Below are 27920 nucleotides of genomic sequence, written 5' to 3' on the forward strand. Positions count from 1 at the left end.
GTTTAAATGAGGCCATTCACATGAGAGACTTAGCGAAAATGCATCATGTGTAGAAAGTTCTCTATTTCTGTTTATTATCAGATGATTTTAGTTTTATGTAGCTCAAGTGAGCTTGTAATCATGAAGGGAAAAAAAAAGGCTTATATTTTATAACCAATAGACATAGTTCAGAGTCTCCAATTTGCTTGCTCTGTAACTTTCTTATTATTTAATGAGGTCCCGTTTGGGAGGAGCAGGCAGAGAACATTTTGGAAACTGAGGAAATAACATACACATCCCCCATGCATCTTAAGGAACTGAGATTTTTCTTTGATCCTGACTACTGCAGAATTCTGAATCCTCTCACCACTAGAAGCTATCTTTTGTTGTGTTTTTTAAAATAGCTATTTTTGGAGTTGCCACTGTGGTACAGTGGGATCAGTGGTGTGTCTGCAGCACCAGGACACAGGTTCGATTCCCAGCCCAGTGGCTTAAGGATGCAGCGTTGCCACAGCTGTAGGCGTAGGTCACACCTGTGGCTCGGATCTGATTCCTGACCCAAGAACTCCATAGACTGTGGGGAAGCCCCCCTCCAAAAAAAGCTATTTTTTAAACCAATATCAGTAGTAATAGTTTTCATTTATTGGACAGATAATCTGTGTCAGATATAGTGAACACTTGTTGCATGTATTTATCTCATTTAATCCTCACACAATCCAGTACTAGTCCATTATTTTTGTCACTATCTAAAAAATTTAAAGCCCGGGAGTTCCCATCATGGCGCAGTGGTTAACGAATCCAACTAGGAACCATGAGGTTGTGGGTTCGATCCCTGGCCTTGCTCAGTGGGTTAACGATCCGGCGTTGCCGTGAGCTGTGATGTAGGTTGCAGACGCGGCTCGGATCCCGTGTTGCTGTGACTCTGGCATAGGCTGGTGGCTACAGCTCCGATTAGACTCTTAGCCTGGGAACCTCCATATGCCGAGAGAGCGGCCGAAGAAATGCCAAAAAGACAAAAAAACAAAACAAACAAACAAAAAAAACTTAAAGCCCGAAGCTTAGGCTAACTTCAGGGGTCACAGATTTAGTAATGGAGAGAACCGGCTTTTGAAGTCAGGTCTGTCTGATCCCTAAGTCTGCCCTATTAACCCACTGCTATTAATCTAAACCATGAAGATACTAACTTATGGGGCTATGTAGAGCTGTGTCAGTAGAAAGGTGAATCTGTGCATTTTATAGTGGAGGGAGCAAAGCCTCTGAGAAGTTTGTATGACTTGTCCGAAGTCACATAGTAAGTAAGACAGGGTGCAGGCTGGTTGGCCCCACCAGTCCCTTTATTTACTGTCTTCATGGAGGACAGGACTGTTGGTGGGAAGGTATTTACTGATACCTGTGCTCTACCCAGTATTCGGCCCAGGTTTGGGCTTCCTCTGCTTCTCCCCTCAAAAGATGACCGTGTTGGAGGGACATGAAAGAAATAGCCTACAATCTTCCCAGGGAGAGAAAACCAACAGAATGAGCAACCGAATCTACCATTAAGTTCTAAATTTTATACTACAATTACAAGCACAGAGGTGGAGGATGTAGCCGGCATCTCTTAGGTGCTCTTCTATCCCTTTATTTTATTCCATCTTTTTTTTTTTTCAACCGAGTAAGAGAGGAAACATTTGTTTTGGCTTTTTCAGATAAATAAACACTACTTTTGGCTTTTTTAGATAAAGAAACTGAGTCCGAGATGGGGTGGTGGTGGTAGGTGGGCAACTTAGAGTTCCAGAGCCAAAAAGCAGCAGAAGGTAGCCGTAAATGCAGCTCTGACCCCAAAGTCCCAGCTCTTTCCCTGGAGTAACTGAAGGGGCCCTGGGTGGGAGGTCAGCATTCACAAGAGGCAGGACTCGACCAGACAACTGGGGGTGCATAGAACAGGGGCAGTGCTTGGTCCCAGGGCATGCCAGCACACCTTTCTTTGGCCCTGAGATTCCTCTCGGTAACTAAGGTGGGGGCGCTGGACAGCACAAACTGTGAGGCTGCTGTTCTCTCAACAGGTTGCAGGGAGAAACAATCCTGGAAAGACCTTTCTTGATGAGCCTGTAGGGCTCAGCAATCCCAGGATGAGATTTTTTGCCAACAGATGCTCAAGAAGTATTAGCTCCAGCATGAGTCTCATGAGCAGACAAAGGTGACGTCAGTGGGTTATAATTATTATTCACCTTCAGCCTGTTACCCTGTGGAGCTGCGTCCGGCAGACAAAACTGCCCTTTAGGGACATCCACAGAGTGAGGATGCATAAACCACCCTTTTGCTACTCAAAGTGTGGTTCCTGAAATAGCAACATGGGCATCACCTGGGAGTTTGTTAAAGAGACCGACTCAGGACCCTCCTTGAGACCTACTACAGCAGAATATGAAGTTTCACAAGATCCTCAAGTGATAAAGGTTGAGAAACTCCGAGCTAACCAGCACCATTGTTTTGGTTGTCATGTATTTGGCTCAGGTTTGGGCTTCCTCTGCTCCTCCCCTCAAAAGATAACTGTCCTGCTATATAGCACAGGGAACTGTATCTAGTCACTAGTGATGGAACGTGATGGAGGATAATGAAAGAAAAAGAATGTGTGTGTGTGTATATATATATATATACACACACATATGTACGTGCATGTGTATAAATGACTGGGACACTTTACTGTACAGCAGAAATTGACAGAACATTGTAAATCAACTATAATAAAAAATTTTTAAAAAGATGCCGGTGATACTCCAGAGTCTCACAGGCATACGTGGGGTAGTACAGCATTTCAAGTCAGGTCACTCCCAACTCAGCCTTTCTTGCCCTGAATCGTCTATCTCTCCAGGGCTCAGCATCTCCTTAGGTTAGATGTGGTCCTACCAAGGCCTGTGAAATATGATTTTTGAGAAAATCAAATGAATTGATGTGAGTGAAAATGCTTTGTAAGCCATCAGTGACTTTCAGAATGTTCCTTTGTATATTGTTGTTGAATAGAATACCTCTCATCTGAAAGAACGTTCATGGGGGCTGTTTCAGGACTGATGCTGCGATTCAGTGACTGGACAGGAGAAAAAACAATTTTAGGAGATGCGGTTTAGAGTTTGGAAACTCAGATGACCCTGCTTTGTCATGAATGTAAGAGTTTTACGTGTTAAGGGTCTGACCTGCAAGAAGCAGGGTCTGCTGCCTGGGAAGTCTGGGAGAGGCTACCCCAAAGAGGCCCTTGGCCAGTGTCTTTTGCAGATATGGTCTCCAATGCTGCCTTCCTCCTTTGCTCTGTGCCCAAGGCTCAGGCAGTGAGTGCAGCTGTCGTCTTTTGAAAGATGCAAGGCTCTGTTTTGAGCCAGGTGCTTGTGTTTTGATTTATTATCCCCTCCTTGATGCAGGTTGACCTAATAGGCAACACCTGGGAAATAATTGGTGGCAGCAAAGGGAGCAGAATCTCTCGGGATCCTCATCTTGTGTTTTGTCAGATTTGGGGATGAAGGGGAAAATCACGCTCCAGCCCCATGGCTCTGCCCTCCAAAGCCTCATGAATAATTGAGGGCCGGCAGGCTGACTGCACCAAAGAGTTGCATTATGTAAAGCAGCAGGCGGCCGGGTGTGCGCGAGCATGTCTTCGTGCGTGTGTGCGAGTGTGTCCGTGCGCTAGAGGGGTGCGTGTCCGAGTGTGTCTGTGCGCTGTGCGCGTGCGTGCAGGAGCCTGGGAACAGCTGTCTGGGAGGGAGTCGGAGGGAGAAAGGGAGCGAGGGCCGGGAGAGGGGCTGGGGTAGGACTGCGAGACCACACCAAGTAACAGCCCCGCGGGGGAGGTGGGGGGAAGAAATTCAAGGGGAGTCATGCTTACAATTCCAGAGCGGTGCCAAACAGCAGAGAAAGGAGGCTCCCCCAGCCTGTGAGAGCCCTGCCCCCACCGTTAGCCACAGGGCTGTGGGATAGTCATGGAGGTGCGTGCCCTCCGGGGTCCTGGGGGGGCCCCGGTCCCCGCCCCCGCCCCCCACTGCCCCATGCATGAATGAATGAGCTGCACTGCACTCCACTGCCTTCCCAATGGCTGCCAGGTTAGTGCTCACTCGTGCTGACGCTTGTGTGTGTGTATGTGTCAGTCCATCTTTGTTTCCTCCGGGCATTTTTTGGAAGGGGCGCCTGTGCCCAGGGGTTGGGTTGGGGCCCTGGGGGCTGTGGTGAGGACCTGTCTATCTGGCTATGTGCTTTTTCCAACTGGCGCAGGCGGCTCGGGAGCTGCTGCCGAAAACACAGACCTTTCAAGGCACACAGTAAATCCGGAGTCCATGTTGTTTGCTTCTGTTCTGTGTTGGGGGATCTGAAAGCAGCCAACGTGACATCATGCTGCAGAGATGCAACATTCTTTTTCTTGCCTAGCTTTTTTCTCTCCCTCTCCTCTCTTCTGACATAGTAGCACTGCCTGAGCTGAGCTTTGGAGCACTGAGGGGTGGGCCCGGTTGGTTTGGGGTGGGGGTGGGGGGTTTTGAGGCTGATTGTGTCCCCTGGGCCAGCAAGACTTATCCAAGGTCCCCTAACTTGGAGAAAGGAGGGCAGAGGGTTGCATGAGCGGTGCATCACAGAGAGCTGGCCGGAGCTTCTGGGGGAGGTGTGGACGGCCATGTGCTCCTTTTCTCCACCCACTGACTTAGCTCTGGGGTGCCCCTGGTGGGGGAGAGGTGATCAGAGCATGGGCTAGCAGTGGGGGAGGCTGTGGGGGGCAGGGGGTGGCACAGGCCACCCTCTCTGATGTAGACAGATCTTGCTTCTCCTGCAAGGAAGAGCCATGGGAGGATGGATCTGGCTAGCGGGAGGAGAGGATGAGAGGGGAAGTTGATAGCTCCCGTCTCGGGGAAATAAAGGGATTTGTTTATTCTTTGGCTTAGCCAGGCATTTGGCTCAGAGAGTTGCCATGTGTTTTCAGAAAATAGATACCCAGTGGCTGGGCCTTACTCCCCCACACCTCCTTGCATTGTTAGTTATTTGCTTGATTTAGGCAAGTGGAGGAGGACTTGAAGCTCCCTCTTCCTGGGGGCTCAGCCAAGCCCTCAGCCAGGGCTGGGGAAAGGGATCTTTGGCTCTTTTCTTTCTCTGACACCTGCTGGTAAACTGTGCTTCTGCGGACACTGCTTGGCTCCCCTGCTTCCCGCCTCTCCTCTCCCAGCTACCCTTGAGCTGGGTGTGTTTTCTTCCTTTGCCTTGGATAGCACTCCATAGGTTAGAGAAGTTTAGGGCCGGGGTGGAAAGAGCTGGCCTTGGCAGAAGGGAAGGAGGAAAAGGGTTGCTTGGGGGGGCTCCCCATGGCAGGAGAGTGTTGTTGTCAAGGCGTTAGTACCCCATTGGAAGAGAATGAAGGAATGGGAGCCGTTATCATCCTATCTAAAAAACCTCCTCTTTTTCCTGACCCCACAATTTTTTTCTGTGGGCAGGAGCTAGCCTGCAGCCCTCCCCTCCACTGTCGAGTCCTGACAGCACAGGTTGTTTGCTGGCTGGACGCAGACACCGTCCTCCCCACTTTGACGGGAGAAGCAGGCTAACGAAACAGGCCTTGCAAGGTCATGCATTGTTAGACCAGGGGTTGCCATCTGTAAGGGACCAGAGGGTAAATGTTTTAGGCTTTGTGGCCCATGCCACCTCTGTTGCAACGGCTCCACACTGCTTTGTGGAGCCAAAGCAGCCACAGACATACATGGACAAATGTGCATGTCTGTGTTCCCAATAAAACTTTATTTATGGACTCTGAAATTTCCATTTCATATAATTTTCACACCTCACATGATATTCTTCTCTCCCCACTCCAGCCATTAAAAAATAAAAACAATTTTTTTTCCTGTGGGTCATACAAAAATGAGTGATGGGCTGAATTTGGCCCATGGGTTGTAGTTGCTGACCCATGAATTAATCCTGATTAGAAAGCCCTGATGATCACCTCCGAAAAGTGTGAAGCACGTGAGCAGCCTTCACTGTGCACGTGTTTGCACGCACACACACACACACACACGCACTCTGCTCTTCTGGTAGCAGACGAGACAGGTCTGGATTCATTTTTCCCAATGACCTCAGACGGGAACCTCTGGTACTGCTCTCAGCCAGCCAGGAGTAACCTCGGCTTCTCTGTGAGGCAGCACGGGTCCAAGGAACAAGTATTTGGACCAGGAGGGAAAACACTGGCTAAGGACCTGACCTCTCCAGATAAGAGAATCTCTAAGGGCCGGGGTTTTGCATCTGGCCTGGAGACGCTCATATACGTGTTCAGAACTGCAGTGTAACCTGAACTGGGGTGAGAAATGGGGGTGGGTTCTTCCTTATCCCACTGGGACTTGGGTTTGTCGGGTGGGGGGCGTTCCTTGTAGGAATGCCCACATACCTTACACACGCAGGCACTCTGCTCAGCCCGGAGGCTGTAGCCGGAGACTCAGAAGAGAACAGTGACTAATTCCAGATTCCTCTGATTCAGAAGATGACTCCAAAAATATATGTTTGCACTCTGATTTCCAAAGCACACGGAGTGATGGCTCTGCTCTATTCTGAGCTCATCAGAGCACTTCCTTGCTGTCTTACAACCCTTTCTGGGCGCCGTCGTTTAAGGGGGGATTGAGATGAACTGGGATTCGCTTGGAGGAGCACGAACCTAATGGCTGAGAGGTCCATAGTCAAGCCGTGTGAGGGGAAGTTCCGAGGGACTAGCGGGTCTGGAGGAGAAAAGACGGAGGGAGCACGAGAGCCACATTAAAAGTGCATGTGGAAGGGGAGTGCAATTTATTCCACGGCTGCCAAGAGGGGAGAAATAGGGCCTTTAATGGGAAGCCACAGGAAACAGATTGAGCTTCAAAAAAGTTCTCCAAAGGTGAAATGAGTTATATCATCAGTTAATTACCTCTTGTCACTTAAGGTAGAATCTAAACAAAGATTAGGTGGAGATGTATGCGAAATAGTTTCTAAAAACTCCTAAAAATAGGAGGCATTAGAATCATTCTGTCTACAAAAAGGAGAATAGGAACAGAGGAGGGGCTTAGAGCTCACGAAATGACCTCAAGTCTGGAAAAGCTGGGCTGAATGAAATGGCATTGAGTGCATTATAGTAGACTCCTTTCTTAAAAAAAAAAAAAAAAAAAACACAGGAGTTCCCGTCGTAGCGCAGTGGTTAACGAATCCGACTAGGAACCATGAGGTTGCGGGTTCGGTCCCTGGCCTTGCTCAGTGGGTTAACGATCCGGCGTTGCCGTGAGCTGTGGTGTAGGTTGCAGACGCGGCCCGGATCCCGCGTTGCTGTGGCTCTGGCGTAGGCCGGTGGCTACAGCTCCGATTCAACCCCTAGCCTGGGAACCTCCATATGCCGCGGGAGCGGCCCAAGAAATAGCAATAACAACAATAACAACAACAACAAAAAAAAGACAAAAAAAAATCATAACTTCCTGATGGTAGAGGGAGACAGTGAGAAGGATCACAAAGGAATTTTGCTCCTGGAATTTTGTACTCTGAATATATTTTAAATGAGGGAACAGCCTCTCTTGGGTGATTTAGGTATCTAAGGCAGTTTGGCTGACCTCTTATAGACCTCTTTGTTCTAAAGTTTCTCGAATTTTAACAACATGGTTATTCTTTGGCCTGTTTGTGTTTGATCTCTAGGGGACAGTAAGTCAGACCTGGGTTTGAATCTGTAGGGTCTGGAAGGGATGAGCCTCACCCGTGGCTCTAACCGTGAGGGGAGGGGGAGAACACCTAATGCTGTTGGTGACCTCCCACCCACCTGCCCCCCCGCACAGCCCCCAGCCAGCCTGCCTCTTCTCAGCATGGCAGCAGCCTCCGGTGCCTGAGGTCGCTGGCCCTGACCAGCAGGAAAGCTGGGGATGCTGATTTAACTAGGGGCCCAGACTGCCTGGAGCCTGTTTCTGGGTCCCTCTGTCTCAGAAGCTGCTGCTCTCCGTAGTGCACAGTGTCCTGTGTACCCTGTTTGTCACCCCCTCTCATGTCTCTGTGGGGGCGAGGCAGCATTCACATTCACCCTTCTCACGGAATGCAAGCGGAAGCTCAGTGAGAGGTTTGCCCCCACATCCCGCACAGGGAAGGGGCCAAGTCAGGACTGCCCGGCTCCCTTGACAGGTGTGTGTGGGGGTATTTGGAATGAATCTAAGTCACTGTGACTGGAGGGTGTTAATTGAATGCCTCGCTCCCACACACTGCGGCCTCCTTAGAGGTAGAGCCTGTGACCTTAATGCCTAGAACATGGTCTGGCTTGGAGCGTGGTCTCTTCAGCTATTTGTCAGCTGGACGGATGGATCCTGCACAAGTTCCTTTTAGTTTGAGGCAACGTTGCTCTTGCTGAGAAAGGAGGAGGGGACCTTGTCGAGCCAACTTAGAAGAAGCTGGAAGTTATACTCAGTTGAACTCCCTGCCTTGTTCCAGTGGTTTGTGGCCTCCCGATGGATTGGAAATCTCTTTCAAGGAAGAGACTTCCTAAGGTAGCTTAGCACCTTTCCGCTTCCACAAGGTCCCATTCTCCTGAGCGTTGAGGTTTCTGAAGTACTTGGGGTGGATTGTCCTTAGCTTTGACTGAGATCGATAGTGAGTCAAGTATAAAAGCATTTACGTCCCTATTGTGTGCCCAGCATCATGTTTAATACTGTATATTTAATCTGTGTGTCTACAGAGAAGCACGACATAGTCACTGCTTCTCAGGATAGGGATCTCAGGATGAATATATATCACACAGACACATAGTAGGTATTCAGTAAATGCTTGTTTACTGACCTCCAATCATTAGCTTAATTTCTAAAGAGTGTGACATTCAGAGAGAGCTGAATGGTTAATGATCACTGAGAATCACGGAGAGATAAGGACCATGGCTCCTAAAAGTCCCTTTAGAGCTATTCTAGCAGGTCTGAAGCTGGTGGGTGGGTGCTCCTCCTTGGACCCTGGAAGCAGGGGTTGGGTGGTTGTCAGGGCCTCGGAGAGGGAATTCCTGCATCCCATGAGAGGTTGGGATTACAGGACACTAAGGCCCCTTCCAAACTACAGACTGGTGTGGCCAACACTGCCTGTGAACCCTGTAGGACTAGCTGCCAAATGCTAAATGTTTGTCCAGTTGTGAACAAGCTCAGAGAAAAGAAATTGTACAATGCCAATAAGTGCCTATGTTCATTTTCTGCATCTTCTGCTTCATGTTAAGTCTTCATCCTTCCAGCCTTCCCATCTTCAGGGACTGGCTGAAGATGTGAATAGCAGCAATTTGTATTCTCGCCCCCTTGGGTTTGCCTCTTGGATAAGGCAGAATTTAGAAACAGGATCCCATCATGGCTCAGTGGTTAGCCAACCAGACTAGGATCCATGAGGTTGTGGGTTCGATCCCTGGCCTTGCTCGGTGGGTCGGGGATCCGGTGTTGCTGTGAGCTGTGGTGTAGGTCGCAGACGTGGCTTGGATCTGGTGTGGCTGTGGCTGTGGTGTAGGCCAGCAGCTGTAGCTCCAATTCGACCCCTAGCCTGGGAACCTCCATTTGCCGAGAGTGCAGCCCTAAAGCAAAAAAAAAACAAACAAACCAGGATTCAGTTTCTAGCTGGAAATTCACTTCTGATTTCTAAAAGACCCTTTTTTTCTCCTCCACGAGCAAGGTATAGGAAGCCCTTTGCTTTACAGATTCACTGTCCAATTAGTTGTTGTTTGTAGCTTCTGCCCCTCATCCTAGGAACCACAGGTTGCGATCATCCAACAGGCAAGGAACACAGGTGCACAGGAACATAAAGTGACTTTTCTCAAGGGCACAAAACAGCTTAGAATGTAAACTCAGACATATATACTTATGTCTAGACAAAAGGACCAGGGCAGCAAAGTGTCTGGAGGTGACATGATATTTGGGTTTTCATGGATCCAGAAGTCAGAATAAGAACCGTTGGGCTGTTGTTAACCTAAATGTCCATTGACAGAGGAGTGGATAAAGAAGAAGTGGTACATATACTCAATGGAATATTACTCAGCCATTAAAAGGAAACCAGTAACAGCATTTGCAGCACATGGATGGACCTAGACATTATCATGCTAAGTGAAGTTAGACAGTGAGACACCAACATCATATGCTATCACTTACATGTGGAATCTAAAAAAGGGACACAATGAACTTCTTTGCAGAACAGATACTGACTCACAGACTTTGAAAAACTTATGGTTTCCATAGGAGACAGGTTGAGGTGTGGGGATGGAAATGCTCTAAAATCAGGTCATGATGATCATTGTATAAATATAATAAAATTTCATTGAGGAATTAAAAAGCAATGGGCTGGTGTTATAAGAAGGCAGATTTGGGGCAGGCTTCAGAAAGAAATGTCTGAGTGGCTGAACAGTGGCTTTAAAGAGAGCTCATGCCTTTATTCATGGAATACATATCTCTGATCATAGCGGGTGCCAGTCATTGTGCGAGAGGCCCTGGGGAACCACACAATAGACAAGGCCCCAGCCCCCGTGGAGTGTTACAGTCTAGTGTAGGCAGCTCAGCAACAACAACAACATGAAGTGATGTGCCGTGAAGCGGGGGGAATGGCACGCTGCGATAATGATCGCCTGGAGACGGGGAGGCCACATTAGATGGAGTGGCCTTCGTTCGGGACAGGCTGCTCTGGAGAGGTGACATTCGAACTTTGGTCTGAAGGTTGAAAAGGAATTCGAATTTAAAACTCTAAAGTGAGCGTTCTGGGCAGAGGAACCAACCAGTGCAAGTATCTCGGGCCAGGGGTGAACTTGGTATGTTCAAGAAGCAGAAAGGTCCAAGGAGGCCAGAATGGAGTGAGCGAGAAAGTTGAGGAAACAGTTCCCTGAGTTTGAAACCCAGAAGCTGGATAGCTGGCCGTTAAGTCCATCCATCCAGAAGGTTAGGACAAGGACACAAAATGGATTCGGTGCAGCCTGTGAGCCCTTGGGACAAAATAATTCATGTCTGACTTTGACTTCTGAAACTGGTCTGCAGCATCATTAGAGATTTCAAAGGTTATCATAATTTGTCCCTCTTGGAAATGCCCATAGCGATAACTGGAGCTCTGGCTTCTTCCTCAGCTCTGGCAGGACCCAAACAAACTTATGTTGTTTTTGTAGGAAGGGGGAAAGTGGGTCAGGCTGTTTTGGCATTTTAAGCATGGAGTCCTGGTTCTATTGCAGGCCCTGGTCTCCATGGAAATGAAAAATAGTGTTTGTCATGCCTGTTCCTGGATTGAATTCCAAACTCTGGGCTGAACAGAAGCTGCAGGAAAGCCGGGGAGTGGGGGAATAGAATGGATGGAGGCTACAGCCATTGTGATAAAGGATCTCTCCTCCTTGGCTGATGTTGGAAAGGCAAACTGTCTCTTCACCCATTACCTCTCTCCAAAAACAACAGTAGAAGGGTAACTGATATCCTGTCTTTCTTTCCTTTGCCAAGAAGGTGTTAAATTAGCTGGCTGCAAATGTTTTGGATGGGCCCTGTCACCTTTCATTTCCTTTGTAGGATTTTCAATAAGTGCTTGAATGAGATAGGGAAGGAGGAACAGGTAAAAGGAACTTCCTGGCCATAAATGTCCTGAATTATCTGTACAATATCCACAGAGATAGGGACCAATAACGGACAGAGTGCAGAGAGAGGGCGGGGCCTGGGCCATGTGGACCCTGTGAGCCAATGTTTAGATGTCCAGTGGCTAGTTAGTGAGTCTGGAGAACTGTCAGTTTCTCATTTGTAAGATGTCTTTGCCAGTGGCCTGACCTGGCAACAATCTGGTTCCAAGTTTCAGGCAGACCCAGTCCCTGAACACACTGTGCCCTTCACCTAAAGGCCCTTAAAGCCCTGGGGGCACTTTAGCAAGTTACTCCCACAGAGAGAGAGCATGAGAGGTTCATCTCTGTCAGAATCTTTCTCTTGCAGCAGTGGAGGGAGACCCGTTAGGTCAGGCTCTGCAGGTGGCATGGAGGGAACTGTGAGAGGAGAGAAAGGCATGATTCCAGGAGCCCTGTCCTTCCCAGCCTCTTGCTGAAATGCAGCGTGATGCTCCAGCCAGGCCAGAGTGGGGCAAGCTGGGTCCAGGCTGAGACCTGTTTAGCGTAAGTCAGAAAGAGAATTTCTGTGCCGTAAACAAACAAGCAAACAAACAGAACCCCAGCAGTCACAAAAAGGCATCTCTCCAGAAGCCATCTGGCCCCTCTGTTCAACCAGGTAATCACAGTTTGACACACAAGCCACCGTTGCCTTTCTCCCTTAGAGAAGGAATTGGCCCCAATGGCAAAGTTGTTCCTGGATTTAGCTTACCAGCGATAGGCCCTCAAAGAATGAGCTCCGTGTATGGTCACTGGGAGCTCTTCTTAGGGGGAACAAGAGTACGTTTTTCAACCTTTCAAAACCACACCCATCCAGTGTCCTAAAAAGTAGGGCCTGGGGTGAGGGGTGGGGAGAAGCCACTTGCACTTTTGAGCCCTGCCCCTTCCAGCCTCCAGCTGCCTGTTAACCCCTTGGCAGACAGTCATGTCATCTCTCTGGACCTGAACTTCCACCCATAACAGTGAGAGGCCTGGACCGGATGAGCCCCTGTCTGTTTCTCTGCAGCAGTCATCCTTGAGGACCTGAGACTGTGGACTGATTTTCATAGGTCAAGGGAACCAAGACCAGGAACTCCAGGTCATTATAAGAAGAACTTAAGCAGGCCTGGGAAGCTTTTTTCCTGAGTGACTTGGTATTTTGCTCTCCAGGGAAGAGAGTCCAAGGGGAATTTGGGACCCTGCTGGGATTTGTGATTAGGGCCATTTTTCCTCCTCTACAAAGTTCTGGTTGGGTCCGCCCTTCCCTCCTTCTGTGCTGTGGTTTTATGGCTACAGAGACACTGCAAAATGACAGGCAAGAGTACAGAGAGGAATCGAAAAACAACCATCTTTAGGGAGTCCTTGTAAACTCTGAATTTGGAACCAGTTTAGGTAGACAGATCTAATGGAGGCATTTGCAGGCAGCATGTAAATTTCATGCAAATGTTATGCAGATACACCCGTGGCCTTCCTATCTCAGACACTCAGAGCATGTGCTATGGGGAAATTCAGAGTGGAGCTGGCTGGAGTTCCTGTCGTGGTGCAGTGGTTAATGAATCCAACTAGGAACCATGAGGTTGCGGGTTTGATCCCTGGCCTTGCTCAGTGGATAAGGATCCGGTGTTGCTGTGAGCTGTGGTGTAGGTCACAGACGTGGCTCGGATCTGGCGTTGCTGTGGCTGTGGTGTAGGGTGGCAGCTGCAGCTCCCATTCGACCCCTAGCCCGGGCACTTCCATATGCCAAGGGTGCAGCCCTAGAAAAGGCAAAAAAAAAGACAAAACAAAAAACAAAACCCAAAGTGGAGCTGACTAATTTGCATGGATATTTGCAGTGCTATCATAAAGAACTGAGGAGGATTACTGACAGAACTTCCGAATTGGCATGGGGGTGGGAGGTGTTTAGCAGGATAACAGAATAGTCAGCTTTTAGGAATTAGGGACCACTAGCTCTCAGAATCAGCTTTGACTATAAGAGGCAGGAAAGGATGAGCTGTTTGTAATTTGCTGTGGATGTGGGATCTAGTGATCATTGTCAGGCTCCTGTATCAGGAGAAGATGTGCTGAGTGCCTTCCTTAGCTTGAGAATCACACCTTTGTGCCTACTCCCCACCAACCTTGGGGTCTCCCCTGCTGGCAGCTCCTATGGCACACTCACTGGATTTTCTGTTCCACTAAGTCAACCCACCTGGTGGACACCGACCAACTGATACACTCAAGGGCTTTGTAAGCAGGTTTCTGTCATCTGGGGCAGATATGTCACTTGGCCCTTGATACTTATATGCTTATTCCTTGGGAATATTGGTTCTCAGATACTGGATTGCTTCAGAATTAGCTATGGTGTTTTCTTTCTTTTTTTTTTCGTGCTGTGGTGTTTGTTTAAAATGCCGATTCATAAGACCATTCCCTGATATACCTATTAAGGAAATCAAATTCATAATTTTAAATCTCCCAAGATAAAATGTCTGTAGCCAAAAAAAAAAAAAAAAAAAGACCATTCCCTGGAAATTGTCCTTAATTGAGTGGGGGTGGGGTTAGGATTTTGGACTTCAAGGAGGTACCGCAGGTGGATTTGGTCCCCTCTATGGGCAGTAATGTTCCGGAGCATTCAGAGCAGGTCCATATAACCCTCTGAGGAAAAGGGACAAGGTAATTATTTCCATTTTACAGAGAGGAACAAAAGCCTTCTTAATAATAGCAGCTCAGAAATATTTATTGGGCATTTAGTGTGTATCAGGCACTGCACTAAATATTTCACTTATTTTAGTTCATTTAACACAGTAGTCCCATGAGATTGGTATTAGTATCTCTCATTTGTCCGATGAGAAAATGAGGCTTAGAGGCCAGCATCACATGGCAAGTGTCAGAGCTGGGACTCAACCCTGAGCCTGCTGACACAGCACACTGGCAATTAATCCTGGCCCTTTGGGGCCCAAACAGGCCTTCAGCAAACATTTCATTTGAAACTGTCACCTAAATTTCTAATTCATTGCTTTTCTGTTAGAGTGCGGTGCCCTGGAACGTACCAGGCAGTCTTAAAAAAATTACCAATACAGGGCTCTGGACGTGCCTGACAGCCATACCATTAGATTGATCATCCAGGCCATTGCAGAGCTGGGAGTAGGGGAAACCGCAGAGAGAACAAGACGTGTCCAGGTACCGGGGGGAGGGCTCTGATTGGGAATGAGCCAGGGCTGGGAAAAAGCACTGGTCAGAGAGCCAGAAAGGAGCTGCTGCGGTGGAGCGGCAGGTACATATCTTGCGATCTCTGGGGCAGAAACAATTGATTTCTCTGAAAGCAAACAAGTTAACTTAAATGAGGCACACTGGAACACCAGCTAACTATTCTGCTCTGCTCAGGGTTCTGAAAAGTGGATGGGTGGCTGATCAGGGAGCTGGCTGGCTGACATTATCTACCTGAGCCCACAGGACTACACCAGGCAGAAGGATGGAACAGAAGGCCTAGCAGAGCTAGGCCGGTGGCTCCTTTGTCTTGAGGGGCGGTGGGAGGTGCGGCCAGTAGAATCGCCACAGAAGGCTGAAGGGCCTTTGTCCTCTTTCCATGTGTCCCTGTGTCTCAGGGACTTGGGCCGACTTGACTATGGAAAGTAGGTGCAGACGGTAGCATGAGGTACTATGGTCAGACCTGAGGAAGCATATTTGTTGGCAAGGTAACCAGGGGAGGAGTGCCATAGTCTTTGTGGAGGTTTGAAAAGTAGGAGAGGTGGGAAGTGAGTGACTGGCCTCTGGGCCCCCTGCAGTGAGTTGAGTTAATGATGATAGAATTTCTTAAGCATCAGCTTAAGTATGTGATGCTTCAAAGCATAATAATGTGAGGAAAAAAGAATGTATACATGTATGGGTAACTGGGTCACCAGGCTGTACAGTAGAAAATTGACAGAACACTGTAAACCCGCTATAATGGAAAAAAATAAACATCATTATATTAAAAAAAAAAACAAAACAGTTTTTTGTACTCCATGCTATTTTAGGCCTTCGTACCTTCATTTGTGCTGTTGTTTGGGGGTTGTTTTGTTTTTTTTCGGGGACATTATCTTCTTCCCTGCTTCTACCACGCCCTTCACCTGGATCACTCTGACACGTTTTGCAGGACCCAGCTCTCAAGTGCCATAACTTCAAGGAAGCCTTTCTTGACCCTTCACGCCTGGCTAAGATTCTTTTCCTCTTTCCTGTCACACCACTCATTGCTTATGTTAAGATGAGAGGAACATGTGTCTAGCTCTTCCTGGCAATAATGCCCCAAGCGCCAGGATCCTTTCTTATTCACCAGTATGAGCTCTGACTCCTAATATCAGGCCAGGTGCTCAGTAAATGTTTATGGAACAGAAGATCCAGATTGAAGTCGTGTCACCGTGGCCGGGCACTTAACCTCTGTTGCTCAAGTTTCTCATATGTGAAGTTAAGAGTTGACTATATTAATTCTAAAATCTGAAAAGGGGGTCCTAGTCCAATAGCCCCTAACACCTGTATCTTCATTTTCTTCTACAGCAAACCTAAGGTCATTTTTAGCTTTTTAAAAATTTTTTATTTTTTTGCTTGTTAGGGTCGCACCCACAGCATATGGAAGTTCCAAGGCTAGGGGTTGAATCACAGCTACAGCTGCAGGCCTACACCACAGCCACAGCAACTTGGGATCCAGGCCTCAGCTGCAACCTATACCACAGCTCACGGCAATGCTGGATCCTTAACCCACTGAACGAGGCCAGGAATTGAACCTGCATCCTCATGGATCCTAGTCGGGTTTGTTAACTGCTGAGCCACAAAGGGAACTCTCTAAAATCCCAAGATTTTGAAATAGAATATAATGCTATTATTAATAGTGATGGTGGGATCAGATTAGTGGCACATCATAGAGTTTGCTGGAAAGACAATCCTGTGGTTAGAGATGCACAAGATGGAGTTCCCGTCGTGGCGCAGTGGTTAACGAATCCGACTAGGAACCATGAGGTTGCGGGTTCGGTCCCTGCCCTTGCTCAGTGGGTTAATGATCCGGCGTTGCCGTGAGCTGTGGTGTAGGTTGCAGATGTGGCTCAGATCCTGCGTTGCTGTGGCTGTGGCTGTGGCCGGCAGCTGTAGCTCCAATTCGACCTCTAGCCTGGGAACCTCCATATGCTGCAGCTGCAGTCCTAAAAAGCCAAAAAAAAAGAAGAAAGAAAAAGAAAAAAAAGTCAGAAAAGAAAATGGAAAAGGAGTGACTCAGGTGGTAAAGGACCCACCTTTGGAGAAGGACTAAATTTCAGGCTGAAGAGGAAGAGAGGAGCCAGTTGCTGACCCAGGAAGAGGAATAGGAGAGAGAGGTGTTATGACATCATGGAAAGTGGGAGAGATTTTCAAAAGCAACACAGATGATTCACAGCCTCATAAGCAGAGACTAAGGTGGCAAATGACAGTATAAGTTGTTCATTGACTGATGTGTTGAAAATAGAGTTTGCGGTATCCTTGGATGGCCTATGGAGGGTCAGCTGATGGGGGTCTCTAAGCAAGGAGGACATCTCAGGGATAGGTCAACTGTGACTGCCTGAGGTCATGTGGTTTTGGACAGTTGGAGTGCGTTTCTTCCAGGTTGGAATTTTTGCCCACTCCTTGATGGAATCACTTAATCAGCAGGGATTTAGAGGCCAAGGAGGGATGAAGGGACCACCCTTCTATTCCCGGGTCTGGAGTCACCATGTGCAAGGATGTCCCTGTCTCAGGAAGAGCCCAGAGCCTAGCTGTGGGTTCATGTGTCTGAGATGGGCGTGTACTTGAGTCATCCACACTCTAGTACTGCTCAGGGCAAACTGGTTAAGGTTGCGGCAGAGTTCCTGGCTGTTGTTTCTGCACAGTAATCCTGGAAGAGTTAATCAGCTCTGGAGACCTTGGCCATGGGTTGAAATTGGCTCAAGAGAAAGGGGGCTGCCCTCCAAGAGGGGAGGGCCTGAGTCAGCTCTTTGGAGTCCTGAGGACCCCCCCCCCCCGCCCCCTCCTCAACAGGACCGGTCCCGGGATCTGCTTGCCCTCATTCTAAGAATGGGCTTTTCCAACCGATGAGGAAGAACATAAGTTCCTTTCTACAGGGTTTGTAGTAGCGGATGAGTTTTGAAGACACAGGATAAGGATGTTGGATGTTGGGAGTAGGGTAAGAATTCAAAGAGCCTCTTTTTCTACGTCACAGGTGTTGTTGGTATTATAATTTGAGTTTCTAAATTCAAATTCTATTTTAGGATGAAGCAAAACCTCAGACCTTCTGTGTCTCCACACATCCTCTGGTCACACTTGTCTTCCTTTTCTCTGGTCTCTTGCTTCTTCTCTCCATCAGTTTCCTTCCAAGAGTCAGAGCCCTGCCCTCGCCCCACGACTGCCCCCCTCCTGCACTTGAACTTGCTGGTTTGAGTCTTTGGGCTTCCCTCCTTTTCTCTCTGCCAAGGATCCCCAGGCGGAAGGTGCTGCTGAAACGGGCATGGTTTTCATTGCAAATGGGTCCAGCGGAACATCTGGATTGCGGCTGGATCTTCATGCAAATGGCAGCGTTCCCCACCCTGCCCTCCACTCGGTTAAGGAAGTCTTGCGATGAAGCTGGGGCCTGATGGCCTCAGATTGGAGGCGCCCAGAGCCCAACTCTGCTCTCTGGCGGCGAGTGCGTGAGAGGCTCCTGGACTTTTCACGTCACCCCTCCTTGTGCTTCTTTGGCTTTCTGGTCTCACAAATGCTCTCCTTCCCATTTGCCATCTCTTTCCTAAGGAACCTTTCCTTCTCCCATCTCTTTCCTTCCTCCTCCATTCTCCCAGAGCAAAGCAAACCTGTTCATTTTCCTATCTTCTTCCTTTCTTCACCTCTTTGATTCCTTTGAGAACACAGGCTAAATATTTACGAAGTTGATAAGCCTTGGGGTAAAGGGATTTGGTACTGTGTGATACACAGGAAATGAATTTGGGGGAGGGCAATGTGGCATGTGAGAACTTAGGCAGTGCTCGTGTTTGCCCTGGGGAAGGGGAGCGGGAACAGTGGGGCTTATAGGGAAATAGAATGGTGTGGGTGAGCTACAAGTCAGAAGCCTCAGATTTTGTTTCTAAGCCCTCTGATCAGAGGATGTTTGTTTAGTTCTCTTTGCTATGCATTGGTCTTCATTTTAAAGGTAGGAATTACGGCACTTGTCATTATTCCCTTGGTATGACCCGGTTAATAATATTTAAGGACCCAGTTAATAATATATATGTGAATGATTTGGAAAGTGGGATTTTTTTTTTTTTGTCTTTTTGCCATTTCTTGGGCCGCTCCCGCAGCATATGGAGGTTCCCAGGCTAGGGGTCGAATCGGAGCTGTAGCCCCCGGCCTACGCCAGAGCCACAGCAACACGGGATCCGAGCTGCGTCTACAACCTACACCACAGCTCACGGCAACGCCAGATCTTTAACCCACTGAGCAAGAGCAGGGATCAAACCTGCAACCTCATGGTTCCTAGTCGGATTCCTTAACCACTGCGCCACGACGGGAACTCCTATTTTGTTATTTTTAATGGGTAAATAGCTGCAAAACAAAATCTAGAGACTGGATTTTGCAGCATGCATAAAATGTGCAGATAGAAGTGATAAGATCTTGAATGAGTCTGTCAGGTCCTAAATTCTGTTTTTCCTAAACAGTTCTTGGCATATAATGGGGAGGGGGGTTTCCTAACAATATTTGATGGATGGACAGGTGGATGGTTGGTTGGATGGATGGATGGATCTCTCTCTAAATGTCGAGTTGCCCTACTTACCCGGTCCTATTGCTATTTCCATTTCACGTGGGCACCACTGCCCTCTCCTGGCCAGCAGCTGTATTACGGTGCAATAAGGCCATAGCTGGGCCCTTTTTCTCCCTATTTCTCCCCAGCCCCTAACCCTGGCTCCCTGAGCTGGCTCCTTGGGACCTGCTTTTTGGCCTTCAGTCACTGACTGCTCGTCTCTCCTCCCCCTCCCCTCCCCCCCACCCCCTCTCTCCATCTGCCCCTGCAGCACTGCCAGTAACTCAAACCGCAGCACGCCGGCCTGCTCCCCCATCCTCCGGAAGCGGTCTCGCTCGCCAACCCCGCAGAACCCGGACGGAGACACCATGGTGGAGAAGGGCTCAGATCACTCCTCGGACAAGTCCCCGTCCACACCGGAGCAGGGTGTGCAGCGCAGCTGCTCCTCACAGTCTGGCCGTAGTGGTGGCAAAAATTCCAAGGTGAGCCAGACCCCCAGGCACTCTCCTCGCGTGTTAGCTGGGGGCGGTGGGGGGAAGAGGGGGTGAGGTAGGGGACCCTTCTGTCGGGGGACCTGACAGTTGACCAGCCCTCATGTCCCAGGGATAGTCTGCTCAGCGAGGTGAGGGTAGGTGGCAGAGGAGACCCTAGTTAAATGTTATATCTTTTCAGCTGAGCTCTTAGAGAGGGCCCGGGGGCTGCCTAAGTGATTCCACAGTGACCGTTGTCTCTCTTCGGGGCCCAAGGAGCCTCACATGCTTTGAGATTTGGAGGACGAATGATCTGGGGGTCCGCAGGGGTCACCTCTGTAGCTCTGCTCCCTGTATCGAATCCTGGGTGGAACATCACTAGGGGCAGCTGCTGGACCAGGAGGAGAGTCCTCAGGGAAGGTTGCAGGATGCTGTTTGGACCCTCTGCCCTGGCTGTCACCCTGTCTTACCTTTGGTACTAACCACTTGGTACTCATCTGGCCAAGAGGATGGTGACAGGTCTCTCCATCCCTCCCAGGTGTGTCAGCATTACCACTGAGCGCCTGGCCTTTGCCTAAAGAGGGGCATAAAATCAGCCCCAGGGGGGCCGGGCTTCTTATGGCTCCCCAGAGGTTTTTTTTTCTTCCTCCCGTAGTCCTTTGGGAAGCAGGAGATGTCTTTGCCTTTAAAAAGCTGCTCTTTCCTGCCCAACTCATAGGCCCCGGGGAGGGGGGCGGGGGGCGCCATGGGAGGCTTGGGAGCTGGTGTCCCAACTGAATTCGTCTTTTGATTTCTTGTTCTTCCTCTTCTTCCCCACCATCTCCCAAATACCTTCTTTGCATGCATGGTCTTAGTCTCACAAGCGCCTCTCAAAAGTAAGCCATCTTTTGTCTCTGTCTTTGGTCTCCCCTCCAGTGTCGAATTGTCTGTAGTGCTCTGCACCCCTCCCTCTGCCCCCACCCATTTTGGCCCATGTGTCTTGCTTGGTCCCTTTCCCAGAAGGGCCTGCCCCACTGCCCCTGGCACAGAGGGACCTTTCCCGCTGCACCTGAAGTCGGAGAACAGACCCGCCCCCACCCCCACGTCTCTGCCTGCGCCCCAAACACTGCCTCGGGCTGGGTATCTGTTCCCTCCTTTCGCCGTGCTGTCTAGAAGCAGAGTCCTGCCAGGGCTTCACTGCTTTCCTTTGGGGAAGGGAGGCCCTGATTCGGTCAGGCTACAGGTCCTGATACCCCCTTATACCTGCTCTGGTGGGGGATCGCCAAGTCCCCAAGCGAGTGGAATGAGGGTCTCGAGTCCCTTACACGAGTTCCCCGTGCAATAGAATGACCCCAGGAGCTCCACCTGGCCCCGCCCTTCCCTCCGCTTGTCCGCTGAGAGCTGTGCCCCTCACTGCTTCCACCTGCTGTCCAGCCTGGGGCTCCTGGTGTTCCTAGGATCCTGGGTGGAGATCAGAGCGGAACTTTCTCCCAGAGGGGGTGGTGCCAAGCAAGTGTCCACTGACCCTCCTTGCCTAGCAAGGCCCTCAGTGAGCCGGGCAGTACTCAGTTATGGTTACCACTCACTCCTTACAGGGCACCTTTTGTGGTCAGGTGTGGGTGGAGGGGAGCATCCAGTAACGAGGACTTTTAAAAAGCCCTAAAGTGTGGATCTTCTTTAAGAAATAAATATGAGGACCAGGCTCCCACCCTAGGCAGCCCACAATCGAGGAAGGGAGATGAGAAGTACCAATTCTTTTTTTTCTATTTCCTTTTAGGCCCGTACCTGCGGCATATGGAGGTTCCCAGGCTAGGGGTCCAATCAGAGCTGTAGCCACTGGCCTACACCACAGCCACAGCAATGTGGGATACGAGCTGCGTCTGCGACCTGCACCACAGCTCACGGCAACACCAGATCCTTAACCCACTAAGCAAGGCCAGGGATCGAACCTGTGTCCTCATGGAGGCTGGTCAGATTCGTTAACCATTGAGCCACGACGGGAACTCCTAGAAGCATAGATTCTTTGTGCCCAGGTTATCCACAAACCATACTGGACCCTTAGTCCCGTGGGAGTATTTGGAATGCTCCATGAACTCAGAGGCAGGAGAGTGGGTGTGGAGCCAGGCTGGAACTCCACGTGGGGTTGGAGGGGCAACGTGGTCGGCCTGGGAAGAGTGTGGGTGGGACACAGACTCCAGAGTGGGCACTTGAGGACCAGTGTGGGAATCAAGTTCTACCCAGGTCAGAGAGTGAGGGAAAACTGCAGGGGTGAGGTGAAGGGAGGAGGCAGGGGTGCTCTTGTGGTGGGGACAGCACCCCCCCTCCAATGGGGGGGGGGCAGTTTCTCAGGTTGACCAGTTGTATCCACAGTGAGGGGTCTGATAGCCAGAGCTGTTGTCACTGTTTGCACAGCCAGGCCACCTTGTTCCCTGTGTCCTGTGCACCTCATAGAGGAGGAGACCTCATAGCCACCTCGTTCCCTGTGTCCTGTACACCTTGTAGAGGAGATGACCTCATATGTTTTAGGCAGGCTGAAGCTTCTGCCTAGAGCCAGGCCTCACTCTCAGTATCTGTCTTCCCTCCTCTGCACGCCATTTCCTCATGTTTAATACGTTGGGGAGTTCCCGTTGTGGCCCAGCAGAAATGAACCCTACTAGTATCCATGAGGATGCAGGTCCAATCCTTGGCCTCACTCAGCTTGTGGGGATCCAGCATTGCCGTGAGCTGTTGTGTACATCCCCGATGCAACTTGGATCCCTCTTTGCTGTGGCTCCGATTCGACCCCTTGCCTGGGAACCTCTACATGCTGCAGATGTGGCACTAAACAGCTTAAAAAAAAATACATTGGGGTTGGACTAGGTGGCCAAGGAGGTCCCTGCTCCTGTGACTCTGTAACTACTGCTGAGGCTGACCCTTGCTAGGGCAGCCCTGCCCAGAGCCCAGGGTTAGATGTCAAGCCTCTTTCTACTTCAGGACCCCTTAGTTTGTGCCACTGCCCAGCTTCCGCTCTGTAGTGCTGGCTTGTGGCCGCAAGAGGGAGCCGGTGGCTGTTTCCTGCTCCACCGGCTCCTGAACGGACGGGGTGCTGCCTTAGCCCCGCAGCGTTGTGCCTCCCAGCCCTTGTTGTGTGGTGTCACCTGGCTCTGTGACTCTGGGGCACCTCTTCCCCTTTAAGGTCCCCCTTGTTTTTCAATCCTAATTCTTGTGGTTTCCTTTCCAGTATGACAGACTTAAACTGATCAAAGTAAGAAATTGTTTTTTCCCCCTAACTGTAGTGCTCCTCCGTCCCCCTCTCTCCCCTACCCCATCTTCCAGACTCCTGGGCCTTCGCACTGGGGAGACATGAGGAACTTGGCTGTTTCCAGGGGCCTTGGAGTCCCTGAAGTGCTTACTCCTCCGACCTCTCGAAGGAGCATAGAAACCTGCTTGGCTCGGCCCGTTCCCAGCGCTCTGTGCTCCCGACTCCCTCTGTTCCTTTCGGCCAGACCCCCTTAGCACCTATCAGAAAGCCCTTACCCCACTCCCGCGTTCTCTTCTTTCCTTGCCCCTGGCCCTCGCTGCACAGGAGGACGATTTCGAGAACCTGCAAGGGCCACAGCCTCCGAGTGCGAGTGCCCGTGGATGCCCACTCCCACCCTCGGGGCCACAGCGCCCCTGCCCCAGCCCCCCTTCCGCATGAGCAGGGCCCTCCCGGTCCGGCAGCTCCTTCAGGACTCAGTCTTGGAAAGCGGAGCCATGGGGATCCAACCTGCCTCTGAGAGGACTCAGGCCCACGTAGCTGTTCCCAGGGGCTGCCGTGGGCTTGGCTGAGGGGTACATACCCTCTGTAGTGATGGATAATGGGCCGTCCACAGAGAGCTGGTCTGGGGCAGGGTCTCAAGCTGAGGGATGAGACAAAAGTCCTTGCTCCGTGTGTGTCTCACATCGCAGTGCTTGTGAACACGTATTTTTATCCCCCCTTTAGGTGAGCAAGTAACGCACACACAAGTATCACACAGCCACCTGAGACAGGACCCAGTTCCCTGGTTCAGGCTCTTTGTCTCTCTGAAGCTCTTTGTTGCAAACAGATCCAGATGGGCCGTCCATCCATGCGCAGTACATGACAATAGAAAATCTCCTTCTAGTTACCTGAGGGAGGAGCGAGAACCTGGCAGGAGGGTCTCTGAAGGATCTTGGGTCCCCCTGCCCAGCCCAAGTTCCTGCTGCCCCCCTTTCCTCCCAGGGTCCCACATGAAGGCCAAGACAGTGATGTAAAGAGCTGGGGCCAGGGAATTCCCATTGTAGCTCAGTGGTTAACGAATCCGACTAGGAACCATGAGGTTTCAGGTTCGAACCCTGGCCTCGCTCAGTGGGTTAAGGATCCGGCGTTGCTGTGAGCTGTGGCGTAGGTCACAGACAAGGCTGGGATCTGGAGTTGCTGTGACTGTGGCATCAGCTGGGGCTACAGCTCCGATTAGACTCCTAGCCTGGGAACCTCCATATGCCACAGGAAGCGGCCCTAGAAAAGAAAAAAAGACAAAAAAAAATGACCAAACAAAACTTCTTGCAGAGGAGGCCTGAGAACGTGCCTTGCCATCTGCCCTGGGGCAGTGAGCTAGAGTGTGAGGCTGAAACAACCACTCAGAGGCAGAGCCACCCGTGCCTGTCCTGTATCTGCAGACCTGTTTCCTCTTCAGGGGGAAGGGGGAGGTCTCTGCGAGTTCTGGTGGGATGGGAGAGCCTAGAGCTGGCAAGGGGGGAAATCACATGACCAGTTACACTCGCCCTCCGCCCCTGCCCCGCCAGGCACGCACAGCAGACATCCTTAGACAGTGGCTGCCTCCTTCTGCCCATATGAGTCGGGGCCCCCTTAAGACCAGCTAGACAGGGTAAAGGTGCCATGTGCCATTGTGCCCAGGATCCACACCTCTGTACACAGCCATGCCTCGGAGACCTTACCGTTGGGTTCCAGACTGCCCCAATAAAGCAAACACCAAAATGAAGCAAGGCACGTGGATTTTCTGATTTCTCAGTGCATATAGAAGTTATGTTTACACTATACTCTAGTCTGTTGGGTATATAATAGCATTATATCCAAGAGCATGTACATTTGATTAAATTAAGTGAAAAATAAAATTTACAATATTAACTAAAAAAATAATGCTCTTGGGGGAATTCTCATTGTGGTTCAGGGGGTTAAAAATCTGACTAGTTTCCATGAAAATGTGGGTTCAATCCCTGGCCTCTCTCAATGGGTTAAGGATCTGGCATTGCCTCAAGCTATGGTGTAGTTCTCAGGTGTGGCTTGGATCCCGCATTGCTGTGGTTGTGGCAGAGACCGAAACTGCAGCTCTAATTCGACCCCTAGCCTGGGAACTTCCATATGCCACAGGTGCAGCCCTAAAAAGAAAATAATAACAATAATAATAATGATGATGATGCTGTTGAGAAAATGGTGTCGATGGACTTGCTAAATGCAGGAGAAGCCACAGGACTTCAATTTGTAAAAAAGCACAATAAAACGAGGTGTGTGTGTAGTATAAGATACGGCTCTTCTGGCAAAGCTTCCCTCTGCCCTGTGACTGTCCTCCAGAATCACACCACTGGCAAGCTTTTTAAAACTGAATACCCCAGCCCCAGTCTACCTGATCTAAACCTGTTGGATCAGCATCTCAAGGGAAGGGGCCTAGGCAGGTGTGTGTGTGTCCGTCTGTCTGTATCCACCTGTCTCTCTGTCTTCCAAGTAGGATGCGTATAAAGGACCCCTGGCCATAGAGATCGAAGACCAGGCGCAATCTTAGCCCTCCCTCCTCTTTCCCTAAAACACTTTGAGTTACTTTGAAGATAAGTGACCTTTGCCCAGGGCTGGGAACGGAGGGCACCTGACTTCTGGAGATGGGACGGACACGGGCTTTGTCGATGTTGAATTATAGGCCCACAGAGTCAAGAAGGACCTTTTGCAACTCTGTGCTTCAACATTCCTCCCAAAACGGACCCCCCCCCCGCCCCCACACCCCCAAACCACTCCCTTACCGTTATCACTTAGGCGCTCAGCCAGTGGTGCAGAGGGAGGAATTTGCTCAGTGGCTGAGAACAGGGGGAGGGACGTTCCTGAGGCGGTCCCTGTGTTCCTCGATGCCAGAGGCTCCCACCCTGCCTGTCAGAGGGGCTGGCTTGGAGTGGACGCTGTGTTGGTCCCTGTGGTACTTAGCTTCTGATCAGGGCCTGTGGGGGGCTGGGTCCCGGATGCCTGCAGTGCATCCCTTACCCCATCAGAACCTTGTGATGGGGTCCGACTCCCTTCCAGCTGAGCTCTAGCTGGTGCTGCCGCTGCCTGCCACCCCAGCCGCAGTGGGGCTTCCAGCACGGACCGCTCCCCGGGCCTCCTTTCGGGAGCTGTCTTGAGAAAGGAGGACCCCGCCCCCGAGCAGCAACATGGGAAGCCTTCAGCTGCCTGGGGATTCCTCCTCCCTGCCCGCCCTCCGCTGTCTGTGTCACCTTCCCCGGGGAGCAGGAATACTCTGGCCATTCCCTCCACCTCTCCCCTGACTAACATGGCTTCTCTTTTACTTTGTTCTTTCAGAAAAGCCAGAGTTGGTATAATGTAAGTATCTCTTTTCTCTTCTTGTTGGGCACGGGGGAAGTGGGTGGGGGTGAGCGTGGTCAGGGAATGAAGATGTGGGCGGTGCAGCGTGGCTTCCCCGTGAGCTCCAGCAAATGGGGGGCCTAGAAAGGTGGGCTCTTCCCCTGACCAGACCCCTCCCTCAGTGACCAGACGCAGTGGTTTATCTTCCATAGCAGGGCAGGACAGCTAGCGAGGGAGGGTTTGATTCCCGGAGCCCAATCAGGGATGGGCTGCCTTATCCCCCTCCACCCCTTCCCCCACCTCCTGGAAAGGCTCCTCGGCCCTGGCAGAGGGGACCATCCCGGCAGGCATCCCACATCCAGACAGAACTCTGGGACAGGCATAGTGCTGATGCCTTTCCTCCCTTAACGAAGACATTTTGGGGAAAAAGCAGTCAGAGAACTTTCCCGTTAGTAGAGAGGCTGTATCACGTAATGGAATTTGAGTTCTGCCCCAGGGTCACCCTGGTCGTCCTGAGGGCACGCGCCTAGAACATATCCACTGCTCTGGGGTCTGTGAGGGTGCAGCCTGGGGTCGTCCAGGGAGCACCAGCCTACTGCCCATGCCCAGAAGTCAATGGTGGGGTGAGCCGTTCTGCCAAGGGGGGGCCCGCAGAATTTGGAACTTTTCCCCTGGAGAGCAGCTGGCAGTCGGTCCCTCAGCTGCCCCATCACGCTCTGCCCGGGGCTGCACAGAGGGTCAACGGGCAGTTGGTAGTCGTGGCCTGGTCTCAGGCCACTGTCCCTCATCCCTGAGCCTGCTGCTCCTGTGCTTGACGCTGGTGGTCACGTGGTTGCACCTTTCCCACTCCTCTAACACCAGGCCCTGCTGCAGTTTGCACGGGCTTGGAGAAATGGCTGAGAGGCAGGAGAGGAGACTCTTGGGGTTAACGGAGGAGCTTGGGTCAGAATCACTGTGGGGGGAGCTTCCGTTGTAGCTCAGCGAGTAACCAACCCGACTAGCATCCATGAGGATGCGGGTTCGATCCCTGGCCTCGCTCAGTGGGTTAAAGATCCGGGGTTGCCATGAGCTGTGGTGTAGGTCGCAGATGCGGCTCGGATCCTGTGTTGCTATGGCTGGCAGCTACAGCTCTGACTCGACCCCTCGCCTGCAAATGCCATATGCTGCGGGTGCGGCCCTAAAGAGACAATAAGAGCAAAAAAAGAATCACTGTGGGGGCGGGGTGTTTTCCCACATGGCTCAGCAGTTCCCCAAAGTCAGGGACGTGTCAGTCAGCCCTGTGGCTCCTGACCTCCTGCCGCTCAGGGGCCCTGCCTATCCCTGGGTGGGCCCCATGGATCCATGGACCCCAGCCCTAGCCTTCCTGGGCACAAACACGGCAGAGAGGTTGGTGGGCTGTGCTCATGGGCGGGGACTTGGGGGTTGAGGGGGCCTGTGTAGGGGAGAAGCCAGACCTCAGCCCCCAGCCATCCCCCTCGGACCCACTGTAGTCTTCACCTGGGCCGGGGGCCTCCCACAGCTTTGAGCTGACATCCTGGGGGAGAGGGGAGCTCCTTCTATGCTGGAGGGGACTGAGGGGGTGAAGGGGTGCTTTCCTGGGAGTGGGTGGGGTCTCCAGCATCCTTCCCCTGACACATCTCCCTCCCCTCCGCGGGGAACAGGAAACACGTGTCT

General features: G+C 50.8%; 1 protein-coding gene across 8 annotated transcripts in view; it reads left to right on the forward strand.

The window, feature by feature from the left end:
* Window positions 1-27920, forward strand: part of GRAMD1B (GRAM domain containing 1B) — a 197759-nt gene that overhangs the window by 135064 nt on the left and 34775 nt on the right. For all 8 annotated transcript variants that reach the window (XM_047754196.1, XM_047754200.1, XM_047754198.1 and 5 more), the window contains 2 exons: window positions 19504-19714; window positions 26244-26264. In XM_047754196.1, coding sequence (XP_047610152.1) covers window positions 19601-19714; window positions 26244-26264 — 135 coding nt within the window. In that variant the 5' untranslated portion in view covers window positions 19504-19600. The remainder of the gene's footprint in view (window positions 1-19503; window positions 19715-26243; window positions 26265-27920) is intronic.

This window comes from Phacochoerus africanus, chromosome 11 (assembly GCF_016906955.1).
Source record: "Phacochoerus africanus isolate WHEZ1 chromosome 11, ROS_Pafr_v1, whole genome shotgun sequence".
NCBI lineage: Eukaryota > Metazoa > Chordata > Mammalia > Artiodactyla > Suidae > Phacochoerus > Phacochoerus africanus.